The following is an 18072-nucleotide window of genomic DNA, read 5'->3' on the forward strand; positions in this document are numbered from 1 at the left end:
TTTCTGAGACAACTGACACACTTGCACCTATGTCAAGTTCCATCGGCAGTGAAATTTTATTCACAGAAACATTGACACGGAACGGCTGAGTGTCCTCAGATTTTTGAAGTTTCCGCATTTCATACACTCGGGGCTCATCTAGCCACTTTTCAGTTCCGTCACACCCAGTGATCTCCATGGAGGGCACAGACGTTTTATTCGCAGATGGCAGTGTTGGTTCTCTAGTGTTAGTAACATCTTGCTTCCTTTTAAACACATGAGAAAAATGGTCCTTGAGCTTGCAGTTGTGGCACAGACTATTCAGAAGGTGACGCCACTGCGTTGCCAGGAGCTCGCCGCCGCAACAAGAACGCACAATTGTTGTTCCTATCTTTTTTGGTTTCCATGAACCATGTCACTTGGTGTGACGAAAGAATGCGGGTGCCATCGAAAATGTGTACAAATCGTTGCTCGTTGCCTCCATAAGCAATGACGGCTTTCTTCTCCGTGTCTGGCTACTCCCGCCATCCCCTCTGCACAGCTTCATTGTGCTTGTCACAATGTGGTCAGGCTGCGCTGTCACGAAAGGTGGCATACCTGTGGTCATCAGCAAGTTTCTTCAAAGATGTAAAGTAGTCTGCAACCATTCACCTGCCTGTCTTGTTCTTGAGTTGAGCGTGAATACGACAATGCCTTTCTTTGATTTTGGTGAGAAATGCTTTCGGAAAACATCAAAAAATCCCGTCAAGCTTGCCTCACATGGCTTCTAGGACACCACTAAGCTGGAAGAAGGGTGTATGTGGTCAGACTACAACACGTAAGCTAGACAGCTGTTTGCCATCTGGCACGTCTTGGGCAATGAAGTATTGTATAGTTCGCTGTCAGTATTCTTTCAGGCTTGTCTGCATGTCAAATCGCTTCACCTTGCTGACCCTAGGCATTTCTTAAGTACAAGTATGAAGTACAAGGCAGTGGCACTAGAAAAAGCTTCTGAGCAGCTTAGCGCACCTTCCTGGTTGCCATCGTAACGTGTGGGTTCTAGCATGTTAAAGGAGAAGAGGGAGTGACCAGCCAGCACAGACTCTAGTGACCAGCTGACCCTATTTCAGTTCATGTTCTCTGCAAATTTAGGTGGGAAGATGTCGCCATTTGCTATGCTCCGTAGAAAACGCTTGTCGAAACATGACAGCCAACTGAGAGTAATCGCTGATCGGAACCGATATCAGGCTTGTGTCATTGATTGCCTTCAAGCTTCAAGACCTGTTTATCAAAACGTGGTCTTCACAGGACACTGAAGAGAAAAATGGGTCTTTCTAAATTTTTATTTTATGACACCTTTCTGTTCCCCATAAGACAGACCGCAGTCTCCCTGAGGTAGGACAGGCCTTGTCTGAATGTTAGAGCATAGCAATAAATGTGAAAAAGATGAGAAGGCTTTCTTGGTGCTAACAGCTCACTCTGCAGGTTTGTCTTATTCTTTGAGGAAACTGTTGGAACGCTCTGCGAGGTTGAGCTGGGCGAGCAGGTCGCGCAAGCGAAACAAACCACATGCGTCCCAAACAACAACTCAACTTTTATTTCCCTTGAAGTTCACGAAGCAAAGTCACGTGATTCTTCGTGCTTGCGCTCTTGACACTGGCGCACAGAAGCACCGTTTTGTTGCGCTACAATACTCCCCCCCTAGTAAATGGGTCAACACCAAGTTTTAGTTCATAAGTTCAGTCGCACCGGAGGTCTTGTTCGTTGCCCACTCCGCGTGAACCTTTCGACGTATGGTTGGGCTGGTTCATTCTGGTCTGCTAGTAGACTTTCTTGCTGTGTAACTCAAATTGGTGCACGTGCTTCGCTGTTGCTGTCCACGTGCGCTGGTTTTACGCGGTCAAGCGAAACCACGTCATGACGGCCACCTCTGTCGATCGTGATGTGTTTCTTTTCTCGTTTCACCACCTTGAATGACCCATCATAAGGGGGCTGGAGTGGACGCTGTACAGCATCATGTTTCACGAACACATCTGAGAACAGGAGGAGAGATCACTGGGGACGTGGGCAGGCCGTGGTGCTGGCAGATGTGGAGGGACAGGGCGCAGCTTGCTCATAATGTCCCGCAGTCACAAGGTGTACTCGCTGTTGGCATGAGCGTTTGCGTTTTTGCTGTCGGTGATGAACTCCCCCGGAAGGCGAAGTGTTGTGCCGTATACGAGTTCAGCCGAGCAGCAGCCAATGTCCACTTTCAGAGCCAGCCTAATTCCCAATAAAACCAGAGGTAAAGCCTCGACCCAACTGTGACTTGAATTTGCCGTCAGGCTAGTGTTCAGTTGGCGATGGAACCTTTCCATCATACCGTTGCTGATGGGATGGTAGGCCGTTGTTCGGATGCGCGGTATTCCTAGGAACTGCGTGATGTTTCCGAATAGGGCAGACTTGAATTGCGTTGCGCGATCTGTTGTCACAATCGATGGAACTCCGAATCGCGCTACCCAGTGGCAGATGAAAGCGTGAGCAACCGTGTCGGCAGTTATATCTGGGATGGGGACGGCCTCTGGCCATCGCGTGAAGCGGTCGACGCAAGTTAGCAAGTAGTTTTGCCCTGGACAAAAAGGCAATGGTCCCACAATGTCCAAATGCACATGAGAAAATCGAGTGTCCGGCTCGGGGAAAGATCCTAAGGGGGTTAGAGTGTGGTGCTGCACTTTGGAGCGCTGACAGGATAGGCACTCCCGAGTCCAATGTCGGACATCCCGGTTTATTCCTGGCCACACGAACCTTGCTGTGCAGAGCCGCTGAGTGGCTCGGATTCCCGGATGAGAGAGGCGATGCAGCAATTCATAAATGTTGCGGCGAAGATCCGGGAGCACGAACGGTCTGGCCCTCCCAGTGGACATGTCACAACATACAGGTCCTGTTGGTCCATCGACCCATTGCAGCTTCAAGACGCTGGTTGTGGATTTCAGTAGGTGCTTCAACTCTGGATCTCTGTGTTGAGCCATCATTAAAAGTGGTGAAGGCAACGCCGCTTGGTAGGCTGACGAAGTTTACTGGGGCTGCGCAAAAAGGCGTCTGCCGCTGCGTTGTCCTTCCCGCTGACATGGCGTATACCGTATTTTCGCGCGTATAACCCGCACCAAAAACACAAAAATTTCAGTGGCAAAGTGGAGGTGCGGATAATACGCGGGGTTTTTTCTATAGTGCTGCTTCACAGCAATGCATGTTGTGCTGTGAAGCCCTTTAACAGTGTAGCGAAGGCTATGGAGGCGGTTTTCGCAAATTCGTGTTGCTCCGAAAGTAGCACGGCAGCTTGCGGCCGATTTTGGTTTTGCTTGCTTGCATCTTTGAAGCGTTTAGAAAAACATTTGGGGAGAGACAATTCGATCGTTCAGTGTAAAATCTCACTGTCACACAACAAGTATATTTTTTGGACGTTCGCGGCCGCTCAGTGACCATCCACATGTCCCTACGTTTTGGGCGCCATGTTTACTTTTGGAAAGGGCTTGCCGAAAAGGTGGTGCTAAGAAAGTTCCATAATAAATAAAGTTCCATAATAAATAAAGCAGTATTTATTTCAGCAAGGCAAATGAGATATTATAGTGCCTATAGAGATATTATCAGTAAATTAATGTACTACTTTTTGACGCGGTAGCAGGCATGCATTTCAGTTCTGTTGTTTCCAGGGTGCTGTTACAGTGTACTAGAAAGGGTAGTGCTGTCAAGTTGTCGCCGAGTGTGAGCGCTCTTTACCTCGCTGATACCACTAGTTCTCCACATCTCGACCCATTCGCCAAGCCTAAGTCGATCTGCTCTGTCACCATGAGTAGCGTACGGCGTCAGGATTTCACGGCATAGCAAAAGCTTAAGATCATCGCCGTCGTCGAGGAATTCGGAAATCGCGAAGCGGGAATACGACACGATGTGGACGAGTCCTGCGTGCGACTGTGGAGAAAGAAGAAAGAGAGCCTACAAGGCGCGCACCGCGACCGTGGGTCATTTTTGTGGCCGGTCAGGGTAGGCACCGGTCATTTTAAGACCGGTGCCTACCCTGAGCTGGAGGCGGAGCTAGTAAAGTTCATCGAAGATGCGAGAAGCAGGGGCCACGCCGTATCGACCGAGATGGCCCAATGGAAGCGTGGCGACTTTCGAGGGAGCTAGGCCTACCTCACGAGTTCCGTGCGAGCCGCGAATGGCTTCACCGCTTTATGAAGCGGCAAGGGCTCTCAATCAGACGACGGACTACAATATGTCAACGCTTGCCGGCTTCTTATGAGGAGAAGCTGCCCAAGTACCAGAGATATGTAATTGGCCTGCGAAAGCAGCACAATTACAATTTCTCGCAAATCGGCAATGCGGATGAAACTCCTGTTTATTTTGAAATGCTGTTGGACACAACGATTGAGAAGACGGGCAGCAGTTCGGTGAGCGTGCTGACCGGCGGGAACACGAAACTGCGCATCACAGTCTTGCTTTGTGCCCTCGCCGACGGCACGCAACTGCGACCGTACGTCATCTTGAAAAGGAAAACTCTACCAAAGGTTCATTTGCCTGCCGGTGTGGTGGTGTGCGCACACGAGAACGCGTGGATGAACAGTGACTTGTTCATAGACTGGATCAAGACGGTATGGGAGAAGAGGCCCGGTGCGATGCTCACAAAGAGGTCCATGCTCGTTCTTGACTCGTTCCGCGGCCACACAACTGAGGAAGTGAAGGACCACCTTTCATGCAACGGCACCGACTTAGTTATACCCGGTGGAATGACGTCAATGTTGCGGCCGCTAGATGTGTCGCTTATCAAGCCCTTCAAAGCGCATGTCAAGCGCTGTTACACCGAGTGGATGGCCGAAGGCTGCTAGGACTTGACGCCGACAGGACGAGTTCGAAGGCCTGTTATTGCCCTATTCTACAAGTGGATTGTCGAGGCATGGAAGGCCATTCCAGGTGAGATGGTGCAAAAAAGTTTCAAGAAATGCTGCATCACAAACAACATGGATGGAACCGAAGATGACCTTGTGCATAATAGTGAGGACTGCGGCTCAAGTGATAGCTCTAGCGAGAGCAGCGACAGTGAGTGAATTGTGACTGGCCTTGCAGACAGTGTATTCTGCCTGCTAAATAAAGCTTTTTCTGTCTACATATGTGCTATGTTGCTTGAGCAGTAGCTTTTGTACAGCCTTTCCTGTATATCAAATGTGCGGGCAATACGCGAGGATTTTTTTTTCTTTCTCAGTGAGCTGAAAGTGGTGGTGCGGATTATATGCAGGGGCGGGTTATACGCGCAAAAATACGGTATCAGTCGTGAATTTTGCGATGTAAGACATTTGACGGAGCTATCGTGCCATGTGTGCACCCGTATCTGAGTTGACTGCGCGCAATGCGTAAGTCGGCGGCTTGTGATCTGTGAGCACGAAAAATTCTCGACCTTCTGCATAGTGGCGAAAGTGTCGTATAGCCGCGTATATGGCCAGGAGCTCCCTATCAAAGGTGCTGTATCGGCGTTCGGCCGGGCTCAATTTTCTGGAGAAGAAAATTGGGTTCCACCTTCCGCTAGACTTTTGCTGCAGTACAGCTCCAATAGCTGCGTCTGAGGCGTCCACCATTACGCATTGCGGCACACCAGGTTGTGGGTATGTGAGCAGGGCGGCATTCGCGAGAGACTCCTTAATATGACGAAATGCCTCTACCGCTTGGTCGTTCCACTGGAGCGCACCAAAAAAGAAAAACCTCGAATCACAGGGCCCTCAAAAGGCCCTGTAAACTAACGCAACACCTGTGTACACACAGCACCACACTACAATAAAATGACACTAATACTACAGTGGAACGTCAGAGGACTGTTGAGAAACCTCGACGATATCCAGGAACTTTTACACAAACATACACCTAAGGTGCTGTGCATACAAGAAACACACCTGAAACCGAAACACACCAACTTTTTACGTCACTACGTTATTTTTCGGAAAGATCGGAATGATGCCATTGTGCCATCCGGTGGTGTTGCCATTATAGTCAATCAAGGGATTGCATGCACACACCTAACACTACAAACATCCCTTGAGGCGGTGGCTGTTCGAGCAGTTCTATTGAATAAGCTCGTCACCATCTGCTCTCTCTACATACCTCCACAACACCGTCTTGAAAAGCATGAATTCGAGTCCCTCATAGATGAACTTCCAGAACCTTATATCCTCCTTGGAGATTTCAATGCACATAGCAATCTATGGGGTGACTCTCGCTGCGATGCTCGAGGTCGCCTGATTGAACAGCTCCTTTTTTCTTCCGGTGCGTGCCTGCTGAATCGGAAAGAGCCAACATATTACAACATCGCTAACAATATGTACTCAGCAATAGACCTCAGCATAATATCCCCATCACTCCTGCCTCTACTTAAATGGGAAGTCATTAATGATCCATATGGTAGTGACCATTTTCCTATCGTTATCAGCACATCAATAACAAATACATGTCCTGCACAAGTTCCCAAATGGCTCACCGACAAAGCTGATTGGGAAAAGTTTCAAAAAATGACTTTATTATCTTGGACTGACATGGCGGCATTGAGCATAGAGGATGCTGTATGCTACTTTACAGCTTTCCTGATTGATGCAGCAACAAAATGTATTCCCCAAACATGTGTACCGTCAAGCAAACGACGAGTACCATGGTGGAATAATGAGTGCCGTGATGTTCGAAAAAAACAAAATAAGGCATGGAGGTTGCTTAGAGACTCACCCACAGCCGAGAATCTTGTAAACTTTAAGAACGTCAAGTCGCAAGCAAGAAGGACGCGCCGACATGCGAGAAGAGAAAGTTGGCACAAATTTGTATCGGGCATTAACTCATACACAGATGAGTTGAGAGTCTGGAGCATGGTTGGTAAAGTGGCAGGACGAGGAGCACACTCGCTTCCTCTGGTGAACACACAAGGGGAGAGTTATGAAGACCAGGCAAACACTCTCGGAGCGCACTTTGAACAGGTCTCCAGCTCAACACACTATAGTGAAGTGTTCCGACGATACAAAACCGTAATAGAAAAACAGAGATTAGAGCGCAAGCCCAGAACACATGAGGCATACATCGAACCTTTCTGTTTGGCTGAACTGCAGGCCTCACTTGCCTGCTGCAATAAATCTGCCCCAGGCCCGGACCGTGTGGCATATGAAATGCTAAAACACCTGCCCACTGAAACCCAGAAAGCTATCCTCTCTCTGTATAATGCGATATGGTCTTCTGGCGAGCTACCCTCAGCCTGGAAGGAAGCTATCATTATCCCAATCCTAAAACAAGGCAAGGACCCGGCCTCAGTTTCCAGCTACAGGCCAATAGCATTAACCAGCTGTATTTGCAAAGTCTTTGAAAAAATGATTAACAGGTGCCTGATGCACTTCCTTGAAATTAGTGGCCTACTTGACCCATACCAGTGTGGGTTTCGAGAGGCTCGGTCCACCACTGACCACCTTGTCCGTATCGAAGCACAAATTCGTGACGCTTTTCTTCATAAGCAATTTTTTCTTTCTGTGTTCCTCGATATGGAAATGGCATATGACACTGCATGGCGCTTCGGCATATTGTGAGACCTGTCACATTTAGGTGTGCAGGGTAGAATGCTGACAGTTATCGAAAGCTACCTGTCCAACCGTACATTCCGTGTCCAAGTTGGCACTGTCTTATCTCGAGTATTTGTCCAAGAAACAGGAGTGCCACAAGGAGGTGTATTGAGCTGCACACTTTTCATAGTTAAAATGAATTCCTTGCACCTGTCTCTCCCACGAAATATTTTTTACTGCAAATATGTCGATGATGTGCAGATTGGTTACAAATCGTGCAACATCTCAATGTGCCAACGTCAAGTTCAACTAGGGTTGAACAAGGTATCTCAATGGGCAAACGAGAATGGTTTTATACTCAACGCGCAAAAGAGCACTTGTGTCTTGTTCAGCCGAAAGAGGGGCCTCCATCCTGATCCCGACATTGACCTGCATGGTCAACCTCTGTCAGTGAAGACTGAGCACAAGTTTCTTGGTCTCATATTAGACACTAAGCTCACCTTCATCCCACACATCAAGTATTTAAGGGACAGGTGCTTAAAAACAACGAACATTTTGAAAGTGTTGTCACACACTACATGGGGTAGTGACAGGAAATGTTTAATTAACTTATATAAAAGTCTCGTACGCACACGCCTAGATTATGGTGATATAATCTATCAGTCGGCAACACCATCAGCCTTGAAAATTCTCGACCCTGTCCACCATCTAGGCATTCGCCTCTCTACGGGTGCTTTTCGCACCAGCCCTGTGGAGAGCCTGTACGTGGATTCGAATGAATGGTCGCTCCACCTACAAAGATGTTCCTTGTCCTTTTTTGTACTTTTTGAAGGTGAAGGCAGACAAGAAACATCCTTCCCATTTCACAATTAATGATTTGTCTTGTTCTGGCTTGTTCGAGAACCGTCCTTCGTTTAGGCAGCCCTACGCGCTGCGTGTAAGGAGCCTGGCCGAAGAAACAGGTGTGCCTCTTCTTGAACCCAGTTTGATGGCTCCTGCAACATATCTGCCACCGTGGCAGTGGCAGCTTATAGACTGTGATGTTTCTTTTGTTGATGTCACAAAGCACGCACCACTTGTACACATACATACATACTTTTTAGAACTACAACATAAATACACATGCCCTGAGTTCTTTACTGATGCGTCAAAGTCAAACACTTCTGTGTCATATGCAGCGGTAGGCCAATCCTTTTCCGAGGCCGGCGTTCTTCATCCTAATGCAAGCATCTTCACAGGAGAAGCTTACGCAATACTGGCGGTCGTAAAACATATTAAACAGATAAAATTACAAAAGGCGGTAATATACACAGATTCCCTAAGCGTGGTCAAAGCCCTGAAAACTCCCAAAAAAACACAAGAACCCCGTGCTGGTGTCACTCTACTCACTTCTGTGCACACTCTACACATCAAAACAGCATGCCATTGTCTGCTGGGTACCAGGGCACCGTGAAATACAAGGGAACGTTTTGGCCGACAATCTGGCTGCTTGCGCCAATGTCACTACTGCCAATGCATCAACACCAGTCCCTGCACTTGACTTAAAACCTTTTATAAAACGAAAGCTCAGGGGGTATTGGCAGAGCATGTGGGATAAACACACAGATAATAAACTCCATGCTATTAAGCCGCAACTAGGTTATTGGCCGCCACTACCAAATCACGACACACAGAAGTAATACTAACAAGGCTTAGAACAGGACACACACATTCTACACATTCATTTCTTCTGTCTACTGGTGATCCACCATATTGTGAGAGATGTGGAGAGCCCCTTATGGTCCTCCACATTCTCGTCCAGTGCAATGAGCTAGATGCTCCATGAAAAAAGCACTTTTTACTGCCCTACCGACAGCAGCTCCCTCTACACCCTGGGATGCTCATCGGTAGAGATCCGCTTTTTAAACTGCAAACACTTTTTACGTTTTTAAAAGATGTGCAAAGCTTTCACCCGATATTTCGCGGTCATCTGTAGCACGACCTCTATCCGTAGCACGACCTCGTGGCTGCGGTGACTACATCTTCATCATGGTTTTATTATCATGACATTTTGCCATCAGCTATCACCACACATATGTCACGCCACTGTCATGATTTTATTACTTTCATGTTTTAACCCGCGTTAGAGCGAGGAATTTAAAGCCCCTTTACAGCCACGTACCATATCACTGTTCATATCTGTAGTCAATTGAAATGGCGCTCTTTGGCCATCAATTGGCCCTTGCGCCACTAAAAACTACTCATCATCATTGGTCGTTCCACTGAATGTCGCTCGCCTTAGTTCCTGGAGCTGCTAGTAGGCTGTGCAGAAGGTGAAGGATGTGGGCGCACTTCGAAACGAACCTCCGGTAGATGTTTACAAGTCCTAGGAACTCTCGGAGCTGGCGGATGGTGTTTGGCTGTGGAAACCGCCGTACTGCTTCAACCTTGTCCTGGTGTGGTTGCACTCCCACGCTTGAAATGCTGTGGCCCAAAAATGGCAGCGATGGTACCCCGAACACGTACTTGGCTGTGTTGATAACGATGTTGTGTTCTGCCAGTCGCTGTAGCACGCTGCGTAAATGGCTCTCGTGCTCTTCGGGCATGCAGCTAGCGGTGAGCAGGTCATCCAGGTAAACCTTGCAGAAGTCAAGGCCCCGGACAACGCCATCCATGAATCGTTGGAAAGTTTGGCCAGCATTCCGTAAGCCGAAAGGCATCCGTAGAAATTCTAACATTCCGAATGGCGTTGTTATCGCAGTCTTGGGAACATCCTCTGGTACTACGGGAATCTGATGGTATGCTCTCACCAGATCTATTTTTTGAGGAGATGTTCGTGCCATGCAGGCAGGAGGTCAGGTCGTGAACGTGCGGCACTGGGTAACGGTCCGGCACTGTCACACGGTTTAGTGCCCTATAATCCCCACAAGGACGCCAATCACCACTTGTTGATTTGGGGACCATGTGAAGAGGCGAGGCATACGAGCTGGATGAAGGGCGTGCTATGCCGAGTTCCATCATATGCGAGAAAACCTGTCGGGCTAGCCGTAGCTTCTCGGGCGAAAGCCGCCATGGGCGCACGTAGACCGGTAGTCCTGTGGTTTTTATGTTATGCTGAACGTCATGTTTTACTTTGGCGAATGCCTGTTTCTGTTGCGTCAGCTCTGGGAACTTTTGTACTATGGCAGTGAAGCGCGATTCTCCTAATGGACGGAGTAAGGTCGGGCTGAGTGGAGGACGCAAACACGGCTTGCCTTGAACCGCTACACGACATAGAGGATCCTGAAGCCATTTGTTTCAAACATCAGCCATCAGACCAAAGTATTGCAGAAAGTCAGCGCCCAATATAGCGAATTTGACATCGGCGGCTATGAACACCCATTTGAACGTTCTGTTGTAACCAAAGTCCTGCGTGAGTGAACAATGTCCGTATGTTTGTATTACCATGTTATTGACGGCCTGGAGTGGTGATGTAGTAGGGTTCTTCCTTTCGGTTTGTGACGCGGGTATCACGATCACCTCGGCGCCTGTGTTGACTAAGAAACGAGCCCCATTGTTGCGGTCAGTAACAAAAAAAAATACCGAGGGACGACTTAAAGGCAACGTAGTAGCACCGGTCGCCTTCAGTGCTTGTTGCGGTCGTTTCCCGAGTGCGCGCAGGATGGAACACAGTTACGCGCAGAATTTCTGAACCGTCGATGATACCAGCATATATTTTTCCGCTGCGGCTGTGATACCGTCTTGTTTGGCTCACTTGCATCTTGTGCTGTCCCGCTTGTATGCAAAGCTGATAATGTCTCGGTGAGTCGAGAAATATCTGCACGCATTTGCTGAAATTCATCATGAGCCCGTTGTTCTTGCACGGCAGCCAGTAATGTGGGCGTGTTGATCACCACGAGCCGATCAGCGAGCTCGGCGACCGCAGGTAGGTCTTTCTGCCCTCACGCCTTGACAACCACACGAACACTTGACAGCAGCTTTTGCAAAAAGAGCTCTCGAAACAATGCTCCGTCTATGCTGTTTGTTGTTTTGCCGTGTTATAGTTGCATGTGCCACAACAGCTGACTAGGAGTACGGTCGCCAAGGTTCCTGTCGTGAAACAATTGATGTAGGCACTGCAATTCGAGGAGCGTGACACGGCGGATGCTTTTTCGGCAGGTGGGTCGAGTAAGAGATCCCGTATTTCAATGGCTATGGGTGGCGGGAGACTGCTTACGACGTAGTGGTATTTGGTCAAGTCTGATGTGATGCGTTGCGCTACGAACTGGGCTTCTACTTGAATATACCAGAGTGCGGGGTCCGCGGTTCAAAAGGGTGGCAGCTTACCGTCGACTGAAGAGACTGTAGGCGTAGCGTCCGTTGTAGATGTTGAAGTCATAGTCGCGGAGTCTGTCGTCGAAGTCATAACGACGTCGATGCCCAACCCCGGTGTCTGCAACACAATTCTGGGTCACCAATGTTGGAACATACTGCTAGGCTAAGCTGGGCGAGCAGGTCGCGCAAGCGAAATGAACCACACGTGTCCCAAACAACAACTCAACTTTTATTTCCTTTGAAGTGCACGAAGGCTGCGGCGGCTGCATTTCCGATGGAGGCGGAAATGTTGTAGGACCGTGTACTCAGATTTGGGTGCACGTTAAAGAACCCCAGGTGGTCAAAATTTCCGGAGCCCTCCACTACGGCGTCTCTCATAATCATATGGTGGTTTTGGGACGTTAAACCCCACACATCAATCAAATCAATGAAGTGCACGAAGCAAAGTCACGTGATTCTTCCTGCTTGCGCTCTTGGCACTCGCGCACAGAAGCACCATTTTGCGGTGCTACAAAACCATATTGCTCAAAGCATCTCCAAAAGCAAGCCATCAGTTGCGTTAACTTGTAAACAGTTGGCATTCTTGTGATGGCACATACGCTTTTGTCCGTCTTTTTGATGGTCGCGTTTCATTTGGTTTTTTTGTAGTTTTGGTGCACAGTCATGTTGTATAGTATTTTAACGAGTGGCTTTCGTTATTTCTCGTATAGATTCGTAAATCCCCTTCAGGTGCAAATCATGATAGACTATGTGTAAATGTGTTAACCCTCACTACTTTGTTTACAAGGTTCTCAATTTTCTATCACGAAAGAGATGAGGTGGTAATATGTTGATTCGTGTCTCTTCAGCGACCAACAATAATTAGTGTGAAATCAAACACCTATTTATTCTAAAGACAGTCATGCTCTACTCCTGTACGGTCAACTCCCGGGCTCGAAATACATGGACAGTCAGTTTTCGGTTATGTTCATTTTGAGGGAGCAGAAATTATAACTTTGATTTGGCTTACAGAACAGGGCACATCGAATGGCTCGTTAATCATGTATGGTAGTGTCCTCAGCACATTCTACGTAGCATATGCAGCACAGTGAAGTTAAATTAGCACTAATTGTCCCAATTGTACACTCAGGAAGTGTGCACAAATGTGCAAGTCGCACTTCAAGCAAGTTGATGTAACATGCAGTGCATGACAAGCCTCTGCAATTGATATGTGCGATTGTACATATTGCCGCTGAGGGGTATATGTGTGTATGTTATTCATGTAAAAAAATCACTCTTCTTTGTCTTCTACACTGTGTGCAAGTTTACAATATTAGTGGGCACCTATTGGGTGAAAGGGCTTTAATTAAAATCTACGTAAATTAGTCTTAAGGCACTTATAAGCATAAACCTTTTTATGCAGCTTACGATTGACGATGCACCAGCCGTAGCGGATATCTCAAGGAGGCCCCTCGAAAATAGTTTGCACAAGTCCACCTCTCCAGTGCCCACAAAGCATGCCACTGAATGTAAGTAGCACTAATAACAATTGAAATGTCTGACTTGAGTGACTGACGTTGATTACAGGATTGATTTGTGGGGTTTAACGTCCCCAAACCACCATATGATTATGAGAGACGCCGTAGTGGAGGGCTCCAGAAATTTTGACCACCTGGGGTTCTTTAACGTGCACCCAAATCTGAGCACATGGGCCTCGACATTTCCGCCTCCATCGGAAATGCATCCGCCGCAGCCGGGATTTGAACCCGCGACCTGCGGGTCAGCAGCCGAGTACCTTAGCCACTAGACCACCGCGGCGGGGCCTGACGTTGATTACAAAAAGCTCGCTACGCTAGTCGACCGGTCTCTCGTCTTGCGAGACTATTGGAATTGAAGACTCTCCTGGATAGATGACTGAATACCTATCACTGGTATTAGAACGTAGCGTGCCAGCAGTTGCAGAACCATGTGCTATCAGGCGGGGCTTAAGTGGATTGGGGTGCACACAGGAGGCCAGTTTTTTCATTGGAGTATGCTGGAAGAAAAATAGCTGCACTTCATTTTCTGTCTTGTTGAAATTCGGATGAATTATCTAGCTCCTTAGTTGTGCCAGCACTGGCGAATTGTGAGCAGTAGACACAATGGGGAGGTGGTTTTAAATCTTCACAGATGCAATTCAAAGCCTTCCTACTTAGCAATATTCTTGTTTAGAAATTCTATTTATGAATATTTACCATAAAAGCTATGTATCACTCAATTTCTCGAAAATGAATGGTTTGAGTTAACCATTGTCTTGATCAAATTTTTTGGGTCAACTCAAATTGGATATCAGTGAATATATAGTATATCTCTGCTGTGTGTCCTGTTCAAACAGTTCTTCAGAATTCTCATGTTCTACTAGCATGCCTGCATGTTGAGAAGGCTTTGAGAAGATTTTGACAAGGCCTTTAAAGGGGCTCTCTAAGACTATTCAAGCAAGTATCTTTTATCTGGTTTGCTTGGACCAATAGCTGAAGGTAATTTTAGCGTAGGTCTAAGTGCCAATATCAAATGATTTAGTATTTCAATCACGCAATAAAGCCACTACATCGCTGCCGACCGCATTACTACGCAGTGGCGCTCGCCAGAACTGCGCGGGTGGAAATGACACCGGTAGGTTGCCGCCATATCATTGGATATGGCAGCTACCTGGTAACGCTAGAAGCGATCGTGGTGTAGGATCAAAACTGATGTAGGCAGAAATGTGTGTGGCCCGTGTGCGCAGATTTGGGTGCATGTTAAAGAACCCCAGGTGGTCGAAATCTCCGGAGCCTTCCACTACGGCCTCTCTCATAATCATATCGTGGTTTTGGGACGTTAAACCCCACAAATCAATCATCATTCTTACCTTTTCTTGCTTTTGAGAGTTTGCGAGCTGTCTCTTTTTGCACGTGCGCTGTTGAAGGGGCGCAGTGCACCATTGTTGTTTATCCGGCGGCTCACAACAACACGCGAAAGGTCAACAACACCTCACTGTCCTGGTCGTTCCACAAGTATTTTTCTCAGAATAAGAGGAGGGATTGACACGGAATGTTGTAAAAAACAGAAGAAAATACCTCGCTTCGACACAGTAGCTCCCACTCATGCTCTGGCGAGCCAGGCGTCAAACACCACGTTTGTTACTGTGGAAACAAGGTCAACATTACTTTGAAAAAACAAAACAAAAAAAAAAACAAGCAATAATGGTGTGAGAGCTTCCCCTACGTAGGCACTTCCAGCTTATTTCATTGGGGCAGCCTTCAGACTTCATGGGCGAGTGAAATGTGGTCAAGTGATCCCGCGAAAATCGAGTTAAGGGTCAGCATTTTTTTTCTTGTATTTTGAATTTTCTAAGTTGAACAACTTCAGACTGCGTGCCGTTATCACTGCCATTTTTGCTGCATTAGTCTGTCTGTACTTCAGTCTACACAACCCACGAATAAAACATGGGGGGTTGGCGAGTGTTGGAGGGCCCCTTAAAAGGCAACTGAAGTTTTCTAAGAAAGTTTAAGTCTAAGAAAGGATACCTTTCTTAGACTATACTTTTCTTAGTTGCTAGCTGGCTATATTAATACAAATGAGCAATATATGACAGATATTTCAGGCAACTTAGAACAGTTCTTGCAAGCATCACTTTCACGTTGTGAAAACGCTCAATGCATTAAGTGGTGACCATAAACTCTCTAGTGTCGCTAAATGTCTGTTGTTTGACAGCTGCACTTGTGGCAGCCATTCATATAATTGTTTCACAATAAACATTGTGGGAGTCTATGCTGAGCAATGGTCAGACAGTGCAGACCCCAGTTGGTTGAAGAAACAAAACAGACGTTCAACTTGTCCAAAGGATAAACAACATATATTGACGTTTTGCGCAGGGTTGTTATGGGCCCCTTCCTCCTTTGGACAAGGCGAGTGTCTATTCTATTCAATAAATCTTCCTCGTCTGACAAGTTTTTGTCCAACCTTTGGCTATCTATAGGCTACAGTTCACATCAAGTGTTACCTGGATTGAGTGACCATGCGAGACTCTATGCACTGTCATAGCTTGTTTACTCTTTTCATGAGCAAGTTGCTAACTCTTGTCTACTGGTCTGCCACACTGTGAAAGAGAAACACAGTAAAGAATGGTAGATTGTAGAATGGTGTAGAAACTTTTAGGCTTAGGATGGCTATGCTAGATGACACAACACTAGAACACTTAGGAGGTTTTATGGCGAGCTCTTCTTCTTCCTGGAATGTAAACATTAATTATGATGATTAGTATGGTTATGGGGGCGGGAACCACACCTAGGTTCAGATACAGCTATGTTGAGCCATATTTCGGCAATAACGTGACTGTTCAGGCAAATGCGTTTTTTTTTTTGCCAAAGCTTCTGGATTTATTGTGTTAAATCATTGCACATTATTGCATTATACCACAGGTGCACAAGGCAGGCAACAATCAAAAGAAGATTCTGAACCTGCACCAAAGACACTGAAAGCTGCTATTCATGCCATCGCGCACACAGCAAAGCAAGGCAAGAACAAGCCATCGATAGAGGAGATATTTAAAAAGCTCTGCAAGCAGCACAACCCTGACGATGTCAAAATCGTTGAGCGTGCTACAAGAGAGCAGAGCTGTTGTGAACTTTGGTTAGAGCATCGCGTCGGTATGATCACTGCATCAGTCGCCTACAGCGTGTTTACACGCGTTAACACGATTCGGACAAAGGCAGGCCCCCATGACTTGCGGGCGTTACTCAGGTTGCTCATGAGGAAATCTCGCGTGACGAACGAGGACATGCAGAGAGGCATCACTCTGGAGCCAGTGGCAAAAGAGGCATACAAGAACCAAAACACGCATCACAAAGGCCTTCAGCTTCACGACTGCGGCCTTTCCATTCTTCGGGGCAAGCCGTTTATTGGTGCGAGTCCCGATGCCATCGTCACATGCGAGTGTTGCTCTCCAAGGCTGCTCGAGGTCAAGTGCCCGAGAAGTCTGGAAAGATTTGTGGAATATGAGGTCGTTTGTCAAGGAGACGAAATGCGGCTGAAGCAAAATGGCCGATATTTCTGTCAAACGCAAGTTCAGATGGGGGTTACGGAGCTTGGCTCGACCGAAGTCTTTGTGTACGTAAGTGACGCGGAAAACATGACACTGAATGTCACTTTCTCGCAGGAATACTTCGATGAGGTGGTTGAGAGGGCGACATTCTTTTTCAGGCATTATGTATTGCCTCACATGCTTGAGTTGCCAGAGTAGAGGCGCTGGTTTTACTGCTTGTGTTGCTTGTTTTGTAGGTGAGATCATAGGCACATGCAATCAAGAAACATCGTGTCTTAAGATCTGTGATAGGTAAAAATGTGGGTAGATAGTATGCCTGCATATTTTTTACATGGCAATGTTTTTCTTATCATGAAGAAATCTGTGTCACCTTTCTTGGGATGACACACACAAGTTGGTGAATTTTTTTATGCAGCTGACATTTTTTACAAGCCCAATTTAAAAACAATCTGCTAGTCTGCTTAAATTTTTTGCACAAAATAATGCTGAGGAAAGCATAAAAAGCAGCAAAGATCTGTGATAAGGATTCTCTTTTAGTACGTGCTACCTCATTGAGATTTGTCCTGCAATTTAAAGTGCAATAAAATGTGGTATTTTGTTTATGTGGGACATGACATACACAACAAGAAGTCCCATTTACAAATACAAAAACAATCTGTAATAAGGGAAAAGTGTTGGCTCCCATTGTTGCTACATTGTAGGCATGTTTTAACATAAATCGCAATTCAACACAGTCCATGCAGAACAAAAGTATTTTTTATACTGTGTTGACTGTAGGTTAGTGCTTTGGTATTGTTGTGCTACTGTTGTTTTTCAAAGACCATTGTTTGACAAGGACTACAAGGGTTGGTTCGGGAGTCTTCAGTTGAATCTGCTGAAGGACACATGGTGTGCCTCGGCAGGCTTGCATTGTGGCCTTGGATTGTCGTTATTGTACTGTATAAGTAGCACCTGAATAAACGGCGCTTTCGGATAACTGCAATGACCCTTTGTCTGAAACGTCGGGCCAAGTTTCTGTGGTTATAATGTTCTTTCTCAGAGATGTTAAGCAGCCAGTGTTGCTGTCTTTTTGACTCTGGATGTACTGTAATTGTTTCTAATAACAGCCTGCAAGTGTAGTAAATGAAGAGGGCACTTTCACTTATTTGGTACGTTTAGTTCGGCTGCATTAGTATCATGGGAATCAAGAGAGCCCTTCGCTTGTGTGCCTCATTCCTCAGCCTGAAT

The 18072-nt window shown here is 46.8% G+C and overlaps 1 protein-coding gene across 2 annotated transcripts in view; it reads left to right on the forward strand.

Moving 5' to 3' along the window:
* LOC119180656 (uncharacterized) overlaps positions 1-17827 on the forward strand; it is a 28852-nt gene extending 11025 nt beyond the window's left edge. For both annotated transcript variants that reach the window (XM_075875294.1, XM_037431767.2), the window contains exons 4-5: positions 13207-13312; positions 16223-17827. In XM_075875294.1, coding sequence (XP_075731409.1) covers positions 13207-13312; positions 16223-17043 — 927 coding nt within the window. In that variant the 3' untranslated portion in view covers positions 17044-17827. The remainder of the gene's footprint in view (positions 1-13206; positions 13313-16222) is intronic.
* Positions 17828-18072: the final 245 nt, after the last annotated feature.

The sequence above is a fragment of the Rhipicephalus microplus genome, chromosome 10 (genome assembly GCF_043290135.1).
Source record: "Rhipicephalus microplus isolate Deutch F79 chromosome 10, USDA_Rmic, whole genome shotgun sequence".
Lineage (NCBI taxonomy): Eukaryota > Metazoa > Arthropoda > Arachnida > Ixodida > Ixodidae > Rhipicephalus > Rhipicephalus microplus.